Below are 15,882 nucleotides of genomic sequence, written 5' to 3'. Positions count from 1 at the left end.
TCTTACCTCAATTATTTGAAATTAGCTGTTTTATTTTAACAAGTAACATGTTGATGGAGAGGATATGATATAAGATGGTGGGTTAACTATATTTTGAGAGAGAGAGAGAGAGAGAGAAACCTGGCCTGTGAGATTATTATTATTATTATAACCATGCCTTGAGGATCAATATTTTAATATGCAAAAGTGCATGCACCCGTATCAGGAACGGGGTTTATAGCTTCTTGTGGATCCAATGATCACTCTATAGAACTTAGAAGGCATGTCAACCAATATACAAAAAGAATAATTTGCTAGTACATACACATGGAAGTTCAATTTTTCAAAGGATAGATATGTAAAAGCTTACATATAAAAAGACAAACAGAACAGCGATAGCTATTGATGGACATGTGTGCCTTTATGGCGTGTCCTCTTATGGGCGGTTGGAGGGACCATCCAACAAAAGAAAGCCAACCAATATGGGTTCCAACCTTTCTACTGAGCGAAGAGTCTCCTCTTTCTTTCCAACTTTTTTCTCCTTCTCTCTTTCTCTCTCTAGACTTCATCATCACTCAAAAGCCGAGTGCTCATCTGCCCCCAATAATGGAAGGGTTTGAGGGCGACAGGTCCGGCCCGAGGGTCTCGCCTTTTTTTTTTCGAGCACTGGCGTGGGCTGGGGATGGGAAGAGATGTGTACATGGAGAGAGAGAGAGAGAAAGCAAGAGACAAGAGTGGGATTCTTGCTTGTTCTTATACTTTTAACCCGGTCTTTGGTCTTTGAGAAAAAAATAAGCATCGGGGCCGGTGGGGGCGTGGACAAAGGGGCATAGAGGATTACGTGCTCGAAAAATTTTAAAAAAAAGGGGAGGAAGGGGCGTAAAGGTGGCTTGGGTGGCGGGGCCCGGGGTGCAACTCGAGAGCTTTCAGATTCTAAAGAGGTGAAGGGGATGTTTGTGGTGGCTGGTGGGGGTTTCTATTCCCCTTCCCACCACTACCACCTCCTCCTCCATCACCATCCTTATCATCATATCGCATCCCGTTCTGTTGAACGGAAAGGATAGAAAGAGGAAGAAAAGAAGATCGAGAGAGAGAGAGAGAGAGGTTGGAGCATGCATGCATGCATGTTGCTTGGCACATAGCGTAGGTTGGAATGCTACCTCCTCTTGGCAGCCACGCTGCGTCAGGCGCGTGCAACGAGTGCCTGAAGGAAGAACATGAGGGACATGGGCCCTACTATTTTTTTTTGGATGACTGCTGTGATTGATGGTGGATGCCTGCTGTGATTGATGGTGGATGCCATATGATTCAGCACCTCAGATTAATAACCTTTAGACTAAGGGTACTTAATGGAATCGTTTTGAGTGTAAGTGGAAGAAACGCGCAAATGCGCAGCATTATGTTGAAAAAAATGGCGACACTCGAGATGCAGCACGCACTAGTCTTGAGCTTGACTCCATTTTTGTCTAGTTGAAGATAAGCTCTTTGAGGCTCTAACATTAATCTCATTCTGAATTCAGATCTCAATTTACTTCCTTCTTTGCTGCTGATGCGTATCGATATACTTCATTAGATTCTAATTTTTTATTCTCATGCTTGTCTCCCTTATACCTGAAAGTTAAAAATTGAGGGGGGGGGGGGGGGGGTGGGCACTCAACCTCATCTCCATGCTCGAAGTTTTCAACAAGTGTTGGAGCTAGAAGCGAGAAGCGCAGTAGTTTTTTGCTGGTAATAGTAGAACAAAGGAAGACTACGAATTGATGGTTCTAGAAGGCGAAAAATTAGAAGAAAAATAACAATTGATGGTTCTAAAGGGCTTATATTATGCTTGCTCTCCAATAATAAATATATAGCAGCATCTTACATGATGAAAAGATCAATGCTAAATCCTACTCGATAAAAAGCTAAAACATTCCACAGGATTCGGTCGCCATGATAGGTAAAAGATGTCGGGTCGATGGAGTATGGAGGAGCTATTACAGAGGGAATTTAGAACAAGCAAAGGTGAGATTAAGCTTTTTTGTGTTGAGGCAGTGGAGATTGGTGAGGAGTTACACTAGCTGAGATAAAAGAGATGCATGCCGACTATTTAGGATAATGAGCCACTAACCTTGTCGTGTCTATTATACGTGCACTTAGGTGTTGCACTCATGCTCGTATCTTCTCCAATCACTAGAGAGATACAGCTTAATCGCCAGTTATTCGTGCATTGTGCAACATCATGTAACTGCACGGGGAAAGATACGTACATCTTTACTATGTCCAATCACCAGCCATTGCATGATACACAGAAGATGGATCATATGAATGATATATCTCTATTTCCTGCTCAAACTAGAGATGATCCCAGGCCTGTCATAATATTTTTGTTGATTAGATGAAACATATATAGGATAATAGGAAATTATGTAACCGATCAACCAAGGCTCGCTCTCTCATTTACTCATCAATGGTTTATATATACTATAAGGCACCTCATAATATTGTTCTCAATAGTTTTTTTTCCATTCCAACAACTCTATTTTTCTTCTTTCGATCTTTAGTCACCGTGTTTAGTAAAAAAAAAGATAATTAACTAATATTTTTGTATACATGTTTTTCAAATAATTGTTTAGCTAGAAAAAGCTCCACCAATGGGGGAAAAAAATCCGGTTCAATTTTTTTAACTTTTATTTTCAAAAAAATTGGAAAGAAATATAACTTTTCAGCAATACAAATGTTGCTTTAACTTATGAAAAGCTTTTTTTTTCTTTGCAAAAAGCCACAAGATGAAAAATTAGATGTTTCTGTTCAAGAAAAGAGACTTTTCCTTTTCCATTTCTTTTCCTGTACTTTTCTTTAAAACTTTAAAGGAAAATGACGGCCTATCTTCCTAAGTTGGAGTCTTGATCATAAATGCACAACAAGGCTAGCTCTCAAATATCCCTTTTGTATTGGCTGGACAACAACTACCAATAATAACTTGTACCACAAAAACAAGCAATAACGCAATCTCACACGTGCTGACGACGAAGCAAATTAATAATACAAATCTAAATCTGGTGCAAATGTCACGGTTACGGTTGGTGAGGAAAAAAAATTGATAGCAGCTATATAGTTATCAGATTCATTCAATCTTGTACCATGAAATCTTTTTTTTTGAGAGAGAGAGAGTTTGTACCATGCAATTTTTAATATCTGATCACATCAAATGCCGAGGCAACCTTTCCATAACCATACGAGACTGTTTCCGGAGACATTCGGATGGTGTGCAACTAATGGACGCCATCCATTTATGGTTCGAACCCGTGTCACGGCCGCCACCTACGTGTGAGTGAAAGGGCAAGGACAGGGGCACGAGAAAATAGCAGGTGAAGAGCCATACTAATCCACACGTGCCTGCCACTGTTGGATAAGAATTCTGAAGCTTATCCCAATCCAACTCATTCCTAGCACAATATAAATCAAGCATCTCTCAACAGTATCCAACGGACGAAAGAGGGCCTATCTGAGCCCTTGCAAACTATAATAATTCATGTCAGCCATGGGTCCGCCTATGATAATCGGAGTCCTCTCCATTAATTGGGAGTTGAATTGAAGAGGGCTGAGCAATTATTTCCTGCACTGCATGCACCATGCGGCTATGCATGCCACCAATCATAGCCACTCATTTTTGTAAACCTCATCCATCAGGCATGCATCTTGATGCATCACTATAGGAACAATATGCATTTAGTGTAGAAAATAGTTTGTGTACGATACAATAGCAATGATTGTACAAGGTCCATGCCGCCAATACAGCTTGCAGCTCCTCGAGTATTACATGGACTCCATGCAATCGCGGTTATCACGTCGTACACAAGCTATTATAATTCATGAATAGATCTTTTCATTGAAATCCAAAATTGAGAGATAAACTAGTCCTCTGATTTCTCAATTCATCTTTCCGTATTCTCTTATCACTAGTAATACCAAGATCCACACAATGTAATGCAAATAGCAAACCCAAGTTCGATCGAGAGCACTTGAAATAGAAAACCAATTGCGACTTGCTTTGCCCCTTTGACAATTAACCGATCTAGCCGCCAAATAGGTAGGCTCAAAAGCAAAACCCAACCTATCTCTTTCCATTTTTCGGATTTATTTAGAATTTTCTAGGGTATACAGCCGTGAATAATTGCCGCATCATCCATCTAAAAAGAGAGATGACTAATGTTTGTCTAAAGCATATGCAGTGTATGGCATCCAGCATGACCGTTGGAATTTTTGTAATCCATCGTCTTCTTTGAGATTGATAATATAACGGCTACCCAAGATGGTGGAAGTGACCAAACTCGGCAGTGACCACCCATTGGGTGTTGGTGCTGTGAGTGGGAGGTGGAGTGGTGGGGTGAAATATTTTTTATTTTTTTTTATTTTTCTTTGCTCCACCGTCGCGTTTGGTATTGGGTCCCACTCCTGTAACAAGTGGACGCTCCCTTTGGCATCTCCTCCCGGGAGAGCGATAGCTGGGCGCGGAATCGAAGCCCCCTCCTTCTCTCTCTACTCTACTCGCCAAATAGATATAATCAAAAGGGGACGATAGAGTCTACCACTTCCCCCGAGTTTTATATTTCGCCCGGCTTTCCTTTCCTGGCCAAGAACGAGAATTGCTTCTCCCAACCCCGTTGCTCTATTTATTATATAATAAGAGGTTGGAGATTTTTTTTTTCTCTCTTTTAATAATGCCGGTGGAGAGGTTTTTTGGTTATTTTTAATTGCTGTATATGGTATTCCGGGATGCCGACGCCGGTTAGCAGCGCGCGGCAGTGCCTGGCGGCCGAGGCCGCGGCCACCCTTGACGACGCCGTCGCCGTCGCTCGGCGCCGGGCCCACGCCCAGACCACCTCCCTCCACGTCGTCTATGCCCTCCTCTCCTCCTCCTCCTCCTCATCCTCATCCCCTGGGGGCGCCGCTTCCACTGCTGTTCCCTCCATCCTCCGAGACGCTCTATCCCGCGCCCGAAGCTCCGCGTACTCCCCCCGCTTGCAGTTTAAAGCGCTGGAGCTCTGTTTCGGGGTCGCTCTGGATAGGCTGCCGTCGTCGTCGTCGCACCACCACCAGCAGCAGGCGGCGCTGGCGGAGGAGCCGCCGGTGTCGAACTCGCTGATGGCGGCCATCAAGCGGTCGCAGGCTAACCAGCGAAGGAATCCGGAGACGTTCCACCTCTACCAGCAGCAGCAGCAGCAGCAGCAGGGGTCGTCGTCGTTTTCCGGCGTCAAGGTGGAGCTCCAGCAGCTGGTGCTCGCCATCCTCGACGACCCGGTCGTTAGCCGGGTCTTCGGGGAGGCCGGGTTCCGGAGCAGCGATATCAAGCTCGCCGTCCTCCGTCCCCCGCCGCCCGTCCTCCGATTTCCCCGCGCCGCCCGCTGCCCCCCGCTCTTCCTGTGCAACTTCTCGGCTGCGGACGACTTGGATGCGCTTACGCCACGGGGCTTCACTTTCCCCTTCTCCTCCCAGTTTTGCTCCGATGACAGCGACGGCAATTGCCGGAGGATTGGAGAGGTCCTCGCCCGGAGGAGCAGCCGGAATCCGATGCTGGTCGGCGTCACTGCTGGCGACGCCGCCCGGGATTTCGCCCGAGCCGTGGAGCGGAAGAACTGGTCCGTCCTACCTCCGGAGCTGCGCGGTTTGAGGCTCGTTAGCATCGAGAGGGAGGTGTCGGAGCTCGGGAAGAGCGGTGACGACCGGTCGTGGATCGGCGCCTGGTTGGAGGAGCTGGGTCGGCAGGCGGAGGAGCCGGGTGTGGTTTTGAGCATCGGGGATTTGAAGGGGATGGTGGAAGGGGGTGATGATGCGGGAAAACAAAGCTCTTTGGTTTTGGAGCTGACCAGGGTGCTCGAGCTTCTCCGGGGGAGGCTGTGGGTGATGGGGTGGTCGGCCACATACGAGACCTACATGAAGTTCTTGTCGCGGTATCCTCTGTTGGACAAAGACTGGGATTTGCAGCTGCTGCCGATTACCGCGGAACGACCCGGGATTGGTGGATCGCTCCCCAGGCCTCCCAGGTGGGTAGATCAGTGCCTTGGGCCCTTACACTTTGATCTCTACTTAAATCATCAATATGACTTGCCATTTGGTTTAATTTAGGTTTTTTAATTGTTTCTTCATAAAATTTTTCTTAGAAATTAAAGCTATGCTCATCATCCTTGAATTTCCTGAATATATTGATGACTGTAAGGTCTTGTTTTGCTTGTGGAAAGGTTTGTTTTTAGGCAGAGATTGGAATCCTGTTTGGAGGCCGGCCTCGTGGTATTGTGCTTCTTCATTTGGATTACTTGCGCAAAATAATGACTTGCTTTCATACTAACTGTTTATGCCCAAATTTTGTGAGCTCAAGGCCAGTTAACAACAACGACACAGCTCCTCAAATCTGCTTGTTTTTGTACCATGAGATGCAGGTAGATCAAAAGGTGTGGAAAATGCATACAGACTCATAGTTTTTAACCAGCTCGACAATCATCAGACACTAACTAATAAAGGTTGGATTAAGTGGTGATCTAGATTTGTAGAGAATCCACCTTGAACCATCAAATTGGATGGATAAACTGCTTTAACCATTTGATCGTTCTGATTCAACAAATGTTTGGGTCAGTCATTTATATTATTATATGTTGGAGGGACAACTCCCAGCCTTGGATGCCAAATCTTCCATGCACAAGAGACCTTCTTGTTGAACCCCATACCTCTCTCACTCTTGAGACATCTGTGTGGATTATGCCTACCTCAATTTCCTCCCGTCCCCTTAGCAAGGATGTTGGTCTCCACTGGACTAGAGCTATGCGAACCCTTAAATGTGGAATATGAATTGTTTTTAGACATTCTACCACTTCATGTTTGCTGGTAGGACCGGTGACTTTGATCATTGTTCATCTCCGGTTACCATCTATAGTTCTACAGGGGTGGGGAGCAAAGTATCTCTGTAGTCCTCCTGTTACCCTTTGTCACCTCTTTTGATTTAAGGTAATCAGATGAGACCACAAAAGGTAAAGGGCAAGGAAGTAGGATGAAACCAACTGTGGTTGACTTGCAATCGAAATGGCAGATAGTGATGTGGTGACCAAAACGATTTGAGCTAAGGCAATGGTTTTGAAACATTTCTTATGATTAGGTTTGGGCGTAATTTTTAACCAAAAAAAACACAAAATATCATTATTAAGATAAAGAGAGCCTAACACCTAGGTGAGCCATACATAAAACTGTATTCTAGGCTTCTAGCACTGTTCACATTTAATCATATAGCACAATTGATTTCTCAAAGAAATCACACTTAGGCATGGTAGAGAACAAACAAAGGAGAATAATGCCAAGAGGACTTGCTAACATTGGACCATCTTCGAATGACATCTCCACATCAATTATGATCTTATAAAAGGCAAAATTTCTGTTGGGACATGAAGAAGTGCAGTCCATGGTGCTTGAGGCACACTTTGATGATCCTACTTGAGTGGGGGGATGATGATGGAAAACATTACTATGGAAGATATTTTGAAAGCTTTGCAGCTTATCTCCATCACATGCTTCGGTTTTCTATAGTAGGAAAGGAGAACCATGCCAAAGGTGAATGACAAGGTTCGCCATCTTGGTATTAGGCCTTGTACTGGTATTCTATCATAGTGTCCATACGTGATACAGTATGAGTCAGTAAGGTGAACCAAATTCCGATATGGCACAAGATTGCATACCGCTTTGGTATCGGTACGGTATGGTACGTTCGTTATGGTACAGTACCGACCGTTACGGCAAACCTTGATACATGATAATAAAGAAAAGATACCACCTCCCAAATTTAATGAAAAAGAAACATGAATAGCTAAAAAATGCTGCTAGAAAATTCTTTCTTGGTCACGTGGGGAATAATTTACACCAACTTTCCATCTCGAGTTGGCATTAAGGAGAATAGCATAGTAATAAGATTTGCCAAATTTTTGAAGAATCTGTGAATTATATGTAGTTGATAACCTTGCAGAATTATTTTGCGAGTAATTAGTTCATTTGCAATCTAATTGCAGATAGAATACAAGAAATATATGGATAAATCACAAAATAGAAAACTATTTGCTGCTAGTTTCCATGTAGAAGTTGTATTTCGCGCTCATGGCTCAAGGCACTGAGGTGGCCAGTGGGTGTAGAGGTCTTTTTAATTTATTTATGTTAAAAAAATTTCCTTTTTTTTTGTAAGAGAAATCTAATACTTGGGAGTTGGGACTTCAGAGCAAGCCACGTCTCCTGTTCTTCCACCCTCCACTTTTTCCCTTTCATCCGCCCACATGCCATGACTTCCTCGTCTTCTCCTCTATCTCAACTTAGATCCATGTCTGCTGCCCCTACATGCATTAATTTCTTAGCTTATCTTCACACCTCCTCGGCAAAGCGCACATCCACTCCCTCGGCCACAGTGGCTATCTCAATCTCATCCCCTGTGATTTCCAAGTTCAGGAATAGTTTCTTTTGTTATTTTTCAGATGTTCCAAATTTCTCCTAAATTTTCTTTGGCTATGCCCAATTTTTCCAAACTCTGAATTTCTCAACCTTGTCGAATTACTCTTGAACACCAAATTTCTGACTTTGGAGAACAATTGAGAAAAATGAGAATGATGAAAAGGTTCTCATTTTCACTTTTCATTGTGCAAGAAAAGAGGGTGAAAATGAGAATGATGAAAAAGTGGTGTCAAAGAGGCATCGGAAGCCATAGGGTGGTGGGTTGTAGGATCTGTGGTTGGGGTTAGAATAGTGATAATGGGATAGGAGGTTTTGGATGAGAGGTTTATAAAATATTGTTATGCATTTAATCATTGGTTGTTTCTCCTATTAAATAAAAGGTTTCCATTTCGACAATAAAATGTGATAAGATATTAAAATTGTATAATACAAGATTAATGAATCTAGAAACTAAGCAACCGAATCTAGAAACTAAGCAACCAAATCTAGTTTTTTGATCAATCATGAGTCTAGTTATATAACACTCAAACTACATGATCTGTGGTCTCATTATTCTACCCCAAGCTCTCACCTCAAATCCTGCTGTCTTGAGGCTTTCAATGGCTCTCTGTTGCCTCCACCATTTTTGTCACTTCCATTCACCCTCTTTCCATATGTCATGAAGAGATCTACTATTGTTATCAGTGGTGAACTAGGATGAACCTTGATTAAAGTTATGCTATCTAGTGGCTAGGAAGATGTTCTTCAAGGGTGATATTCTAGGATTAATGCACTTGACTATGTTATATTTGAATTTTGAACAGAAATAGTTGTGGTGCCGGATTGATTCTCTTACTTTGAAACTCAAGCCATTCAAATTTCATGTCTAGCTGCTACTTTTCTAGCATACTTTGGAGCATAGCCGGAAAATTCCTCCTCACGAGCAATATTTCTCTAGAGTTTTTCCATTATAATTTGGCATTTTGCAAACAATTGCATAATTTACGTCAGAAATTCTTTTTCAGTATGCTAAATCCAGTTTCTTCTATCCTGTGCCTTTCTTATTTTTCTAAATTGTAATCTAAGACGCATTGAGTTGATTTTGAATCATTAACTGAAAATACTCTGGTGGACTTTCGTTGGCCAAGTTGTCAACTCACTTCATGGAGCTTGAGATTATATCCCATGCTTGAACCTATTGGTTTATTAGTCAAACAGCTCTCAATCATCCATCACCAGAGATGAGTAAGTTCAATATTTCTCATATTTGTTTGCTACATGCAAGATTCAATTCATTTAGTTTTGCTTTTCTCTTTCTAAGTTGGCTACAGTCTCACCTTCTTTCTGCTTGTCCATGCCTTATCTCCATTCCATTTCTAATTTTCTAGCCAGGCATATTTTATGCCTGCAAAGTACTATTTCTGTGAGACAGGTCAGCTTTTAAAGCTTTCCTCTGAGTCTCAATGTATTAATATGTGTATGCTTTCTGTTGGATATTCTGCTGAAAAAGTTGCATTACTTGTTAATGGTTTTTAATAAGTCGATAATATTTTTCAATTATTTTATGAAGCTAAGCCCTTTTATGTGCTTACTGATAAAGCTAACCAATTTGTGCATCAGATGCTTGCCTTCTTCAATTACTAATGTTATGGCATCGAAAAGGTTCAGATAGATGATTAATACTTCTGTTTGTTCTTTGTTGGCAATTCTCTCGCCATGATATGGCCTCTATACCTTATCATCTTCATCTCAATTATTCATCTTAAGTGTTTTGTCGCTCGATATGTACTATGTTTCTTTTAAATATTCAGTCAATTCCTGTCCTTTTGAGGTCCTGTACTCGATTAGCAATTTAGGTTAGGGATTGACTCCTGGTGTAAACAGAATACTTGTCCAGATTAACTGTAGCCCTTAAGTTTACATCAGCCAATGCATCAGGCAGTCTTGGCATTTGAAATCAGAATAGGGTTATAACAAAAGCTAATGTCAGTCAGCATATTAATAAAAGAACAGGAAAAAGGCCAATAGCAAGGTGTGATTTAAGTTCAATGTTGACAATTGTTAATTCAAAGAAGCTAAATAATTAATACTTCCTTTCAAGTTCCTTCATCTAAGCCACATGTAAGTCCTCATCTTGTTGCTATGGCTACATAATTTCCTTCTCATATTCTGTACCAAGATATTCCTTCATTTGCACAAATGCTGTTTTTTGGCCAGCTTATTCGTTCATTGTTTTTGTATCTTGTTTCTCTAGAAGAAGTTGGAACTGCAGTGGGATAGTTCAAGTTAGCAGAGGAGCCACAGTTACTAGAAAGGCTGTCTGGAAAATATCATCATATATAACTTCCATTCATTCAATCATTTTCCATTTCTGGAATATACTATATTGAATTCTGCCAGAGTGTTTGTCTAGCATCTTACACCATAAATTTTTCTGATATTAATCTTCTTCCAGTAAAAGAAACATTATGCAAGATGCCAGTTCAATAACATTATGGAAAACATGGGGACATTAGCTCTCTAATTGAGAGTGGCCATCATCTAATGCAAGAACTTCCCATTTGAGCCAGACAACTTGGGCTCACATTGTTCATCGAAACTATCAGAAGTGATAACAGGTTGACTCCGCTTTGTCTGCAGCACTGAAACAGCAGACTGTAATGTTGACTGGAAAAGAGGAGATGGAGATATCGAGTCGTACTTTGCAGATTGTTTGGACTTTATTCTTGCATGGTTGGATACATTATTTTTAGCAATGCATGGATGGATACATGAAGCTGGAAATATTTGATTGTTCATATTTCTTGATCCAAGCTTATTCTTTTTCCTTAGGGGTGGGTCCTCACCAAATTTGATCATCTTACAGACTGCAGAGGCCTAATGAATTTTAAGAAAAACTGGTTGTGAATCATGATATGGATATCTCTGCATATCATTCTGAGTTGTGAGTTTCTGTGGCACCGATGAACTTGCCAAATGGATTTTACCTGACCACGTTTCACTTCATTTGGAGGGGTGGAGTATTACAAAAGACAAACAGGTTATACCAATTAAGAAGGAAAAATTATTGCTGGAACTTTAACTACTAACACTATTCTGTGGCCTTTCTTTAACAAGATGGATATAAGAACCTTTTAATGGAAGCAGCATCCTTAAGCCAATCTACTCTGGGAACAACCAATATCATATGTTGTTGATGGCAAATCTTTTTTCTGTTTCAAAATTATGTAGATTATAGTCTGGCCACTATAAAAGGGGCTCATCTTACTAAGGAATTAATTTTCTTGCTTGTAATTCACCCATTTCCTAATCTCCTCTCTTCTACTTTCTATATTTTGTTGCCTGTACTCCTTTTTCTCTTTCCCTTAAATCTGTTTTTACCTTGCCTTATGATTCACAGTACTGGTTTTGGCACGTGTACGGATACCATGCTAAAATAGTATTGGCATGGGTTTGTTCGTGGTATAGACACTTGGTACATTCCCATACAAAATATCATTTTGCTACTGGTATGGTATGCTCGGTATCAGGCAATAAGGTCCAGTACAGTAAACCATGCCTTACCTTTAGGCTTCGAATCACACAGGTGAACCTGGTTGTTTTATGTAAGAAGTCATGGGCTCTTCACATGGCTTCTCTTTACATTGATAAGTTGACAAAGAAATAATAATGATGCAGAAGTATTCTTGAAGGAAAATCTGTGTGGACAATATAATAATTATGACCAGAGCAAATACTTTCTTTGGATGTCAACATATTAGGGGTCTTATTTCTTTTCATTGGTTTGACTTATCAAACGCTGCTCTTGATTTTTTTAATGATCTACTATTTTGACGGGATCAATCTTTGAACCCCATTTCCCTTTTCATTTTTGTATTTTACATCTTCCTGTATCAAGACTTTTCGCATGTAATTCATCAAACAAAAATGTCCTTAAGCTTTTCTGACAAGTTTAAACTTTTATAACTATTTGAGATGGCATTTCCACAGGATATAGAAAAAAAGTTGCTATTGTTGATAAGCGGACTATCTAGTAGGCTGCAACTTGTAGGTTATTGCATGATGTAAAAAATGACATGGGAGTTGGTTTGTAAAGCACTAAACATGCTTATTGATTTTTTAAGTTGATAAATTTGCTTTTTCTTTCTGCTATCTTTGTACGTATGATTTTTGTTGCATCCTTTTGCACTTGGAGTTAATTCTCACCATTTTCTGCTTGTGAAATATTCCCAGCTTAATGGATTCATTTGTTCCATTTGGAGGTTTTTTCCCTACAATATATGAGTCAAAGGGTCTGCTAAGCTGCCATTACCCGTCAGCACTCCGCTGCCAGCATTGTAATGACAAATGTGAACAAGATGTTGCTGCTATTCTGAAGGGACATTCAGCTTCAGCAGAAGATCAGCAGTTAATGGATGTGCCTTCTTGGATGCAGAGAGCTAATGTTTTTAGTATGAATGATGGATTAGATGCATCAAAGGTGTGTTTGTTGAAATTTTTCATGTCTTTACCTTTTTTTTGGAGAGTTGAAGACATTATATATTTAGAATAGTTTTAAAATCTTGAATTAGAAATTTCTATTTGTTGAATCATCAGGCATATCAGATAGGTTTTTTTCGGCTTCTTTGCTCCTTTTTTGTGTAAAAATCTTTCATTTTTCTTCAGTGCAGGCTAAAGATGATAAGACATTGTTGAATGTGAAAATAATGGATTTGCAAAAGAAGTGGAATGATTATTGTCAGCGCATTCACCGGGGATGCCAGAGGTTTGAGACTGACAGTTTCCAGATGCTTCCAAACGTTGTTGGTCTTCCATGCATTTCTGATAAGGAGAGAGCCAATAACCAGAACAGCAAGAATCATGATTTAAATCGAAACCAAAAAGGTTATGAAAATCCATTTCCTGTGGTAGTGGATTTACAGAAGATTGCCCCAGCTAGCCAGAGTTTATCACTTCCTGTTATTCCTGAATCCAAAAATAGGGACTTAATATCTAAACTTCAGGTCAGACTATCAAAAAGTGAACAGCTTCAGAGAGAGGGATTCCAGTCTGACCAACGTGCACAATCAGATTCGGGCGATCATGATGATCATGCTTCACCTTCCTCTGTAACATCTGTTAGGACAGATTTGGTTTTAGGAACCCTTCATGAGCCAGCTTGCAAGGATGAACACTCCACCAATCAAAAACACACAAATCATTTGGAAGATTGCTCTGGGTGTTTGCCATCCAAGAAGGTTGATGATTTCAGCCGAAATGTTCCGGAGGTTTTCATTCAATCTCATTCTTACTCTGCTTGTCCTGATCTGCTGGCAAACAGTACATATCCACTCATGCACATTCCCTCAGTTTCAAAGGCTGGTGGTGTACCTGCCTTTGACCAACGATGTCAGGGTTCATCCAATTTGTGTCAGAAGATTGATCAAAGTAATTACAAATCATTCTGTACTAGTCTCATCAATAAAGTTGGCCGACAGGAAGAAGCCTTGAGTGCTATTAGTCAAACTATAGTACGTTGCAGAACAAGTGATGAAAGGCGGCGTGGTGCAAGCCTAAAAGGAGATATCTGGCTCACTTTTCTTGGTCCTGATAAGGTTGGAAAGAAGAAGGTAGCAGTGGCTCTTGCAGAATTGATGTATGGCAGCAAGGAAAACTTGATCTGCATTGATCTAAGCTACCAAGTTGGTACTAATTGTCCAACTACCATCTGCAACCAGCAAGAGGTCAGTGGGTACGATGAGATGTTCAGAGGCAAGACAATCGTGGATCATATTGCTGGGGAGTTGGGCAAGAAGCCATGGTCCATTGTTTTCCTTGAAAATCTGGATAAAGCTGATTTGCCAGTTCAGAAGAGCTTATCCCGGGCTCATAAAACTGGCAAATTTCCTGATTCTCATGGAAGGGAATTTCGTATCAGCAACACCATTTTTGTGATAACTGCAACAAAGGCTCGAGCTAAGGCCTTTTCCCCAAGGACAGATTCTATTAAATTCTCAGAGGAAAGGATTCTTGCAGCTCAGGGATGGCAGATGAAGATTTTGATACAGCCTGTTTCAGAGGCTGCCAGCAGCAATCCAAATGTTAATGTGCTGATTGCTTCAAGGCAAAAGTCTAGGAATAAGCAAGCATCTTTATCCTCAGTTTTTGTAAGTAAACGCAAGCTGGATGTTGCTGATGACTTCAAAGAGCACCATGAATCTTTGGGGACTGCAAAACGGGCACATAAGACGTCAAACACATTCCTAGACTTGAATCTGCCTGTAGACGAGGTTGAGGCAAATGACATGGATAACAGCAGCAGCCATGAGAACAGCTCTACATCAGATAATACAGCAGCATGGGTGGAAGATTTCTTCAACTCGGTGGATGCAACTGTGAACTTTAAGCCTTACGATTTTGATGCCCTTGCTGATAATATATTAAGGGAAATCAGTAAGAGCTTCCATGACAAAATTGGCTCTGAGTGTATGCTGGAGATTGATGTGAAGGTAATGGAGCAGATACTTGCAGCCGCATGGCTATTGGAAGACAGAGGAGCTCTGAATGTTTGGTTTGAGCAAGTACTCGGCAGGAGCTTCACTGAGTTGAGGGAAAAGTACAAGCTCTTGACTCGAACCATTCTTAGACTTGTTGCTTGTGAGGATGTGTTTGTTAAGGAGCATGCACCTGGAGTCCTCCTTCCCTCAAGAATTTGTCTAAATTGACAATTTAAAGATTGCTGTAATTATATGCATAATGTAGTATCTGGCATTCCTCTGTGAAATAATTGTAGTCGTGTTAATCTCCTTATTTTTCCCTAGTTTTTTCGGTCTAGTGTTTGTAAATGTTACCTTTTCCAGTTTGCAAATCTGGTGGTTCCATTTGATGTCTTGAGTCAGCAGGACCTCGTCTTTTATTTTCTTTTGCTCTGAAATGATTATAATAGTGGCAATCCAATTATATTTTCCTAAATTTTGTAATAAGGACAGTGTTTGTAAATTGGAATTCTCTTGCTTGGTAAATTGGATTTATCTTCGTTTCTAAACCCGGGAGTACTTCTTTGCTTTCCTATTGGAAGTACAAGGGGGAAAAAGAGTAGCCGCCTTTTTAGCTGAACTTTCAATTAGAAGGTTTGGTAAAGTTAAGGATGCAACTTTCTGATGTACTGTTCTAATAACTGTGTCCACAAATGTGACTTGATACTTATTTTGTAGAAATGAGCATGGTATAACACATTGCCCCTGGTTGGCTCCCAAAAGTATTTTCTACCAGTGAGCCTTTTTTTTTCTAACTGGGTGTCAGTAAAACAGTACAGTTGGAGTATTGATGTGTTATTTTTACCCCGAGGAAGTCGATGAAAATGGTGGTTAAAAAGACCAACCAGAGATGCTGTCAATCACCTCCTAGTTTTTTTTTTCAATAATACATCAATATATTGATCTTTTTATAATATATAATTTAAAAATGAACAACCCATATGGTTAT

The 15,882-nt window shown here is 40.9% G+C and overlaps 1 protein-coding gene across 1 annotated transcript; it reads left to right on the top strand.

Annotated features, from left to right (window-relative positions):
• Positions 1-4,284: 4,284 nt before the first annotated feature.
• On the top strand, positions 4,285-15,369 carry LOC103718354 (protein DWARF 53-LIKE-like). Its single transcript, XM_008807140.6, has 3 exons — positions 4,285-6,005; positions 12,652-12,898; positions 13,089-15,369. The coding sequence occupies exons 1-3, from the start codon at positions 4,738-4,740 to the stop codon at positions 15,120-15,122; spliced, it is 3,549 nt and encodes a 1,182-aa protein (XP_008805362.3). The 5' UTR covers positions 4,285-4,737; the 3' UTR covers positions 15,123-15,369.
• The last annotated feature ends 513 nt before the right edge of the window (positions 15,370-15,882 follow it).

This window comes from Phoenix dactylifera, chromosome 8, assembly GCF_051530095.1.
Source record: "Phoenix dactylifera cultivar Ajwa chromosome 8, Ajwa_hap1_PhDact_Kaust_v1.1, whole genome shotgun sequence".
Classification (NCBI taxonomy): domain Eukaryota; kingdom Viridiplantae; phylum Streptophyta; class Magnoliopsida; order Arecales; family Arecaceae; genus Phoenix; species Phoenix dactylifera.
This window is presented reverse-complemented; position numbering and strand designations above follow the sequence as displayed.

Coding starts and splice junctions, on each gene's coding strand:
- LOC103718354 (XM_008807140.6), top strand. CDS start 4,738: ATGCCGACGCCGGTTAGCAGCGCGCGGCAGTGCCTGGCGGCCGAGGCC. Junction 6,006..12,651: donor TCGCTCCCCAGGCCTCCCAG/GTGGGTAGATCA, acceptor AAATATTCCCAG/CTTAATGGATTCATTTGTTC. Junction 12,899..13,088: donor ATGGATTAGATGCATCAAAG/GTGTGTTTGTTG, acceptor TCTTCAGTGCAG/GCTAAAGATGATAAGACATT.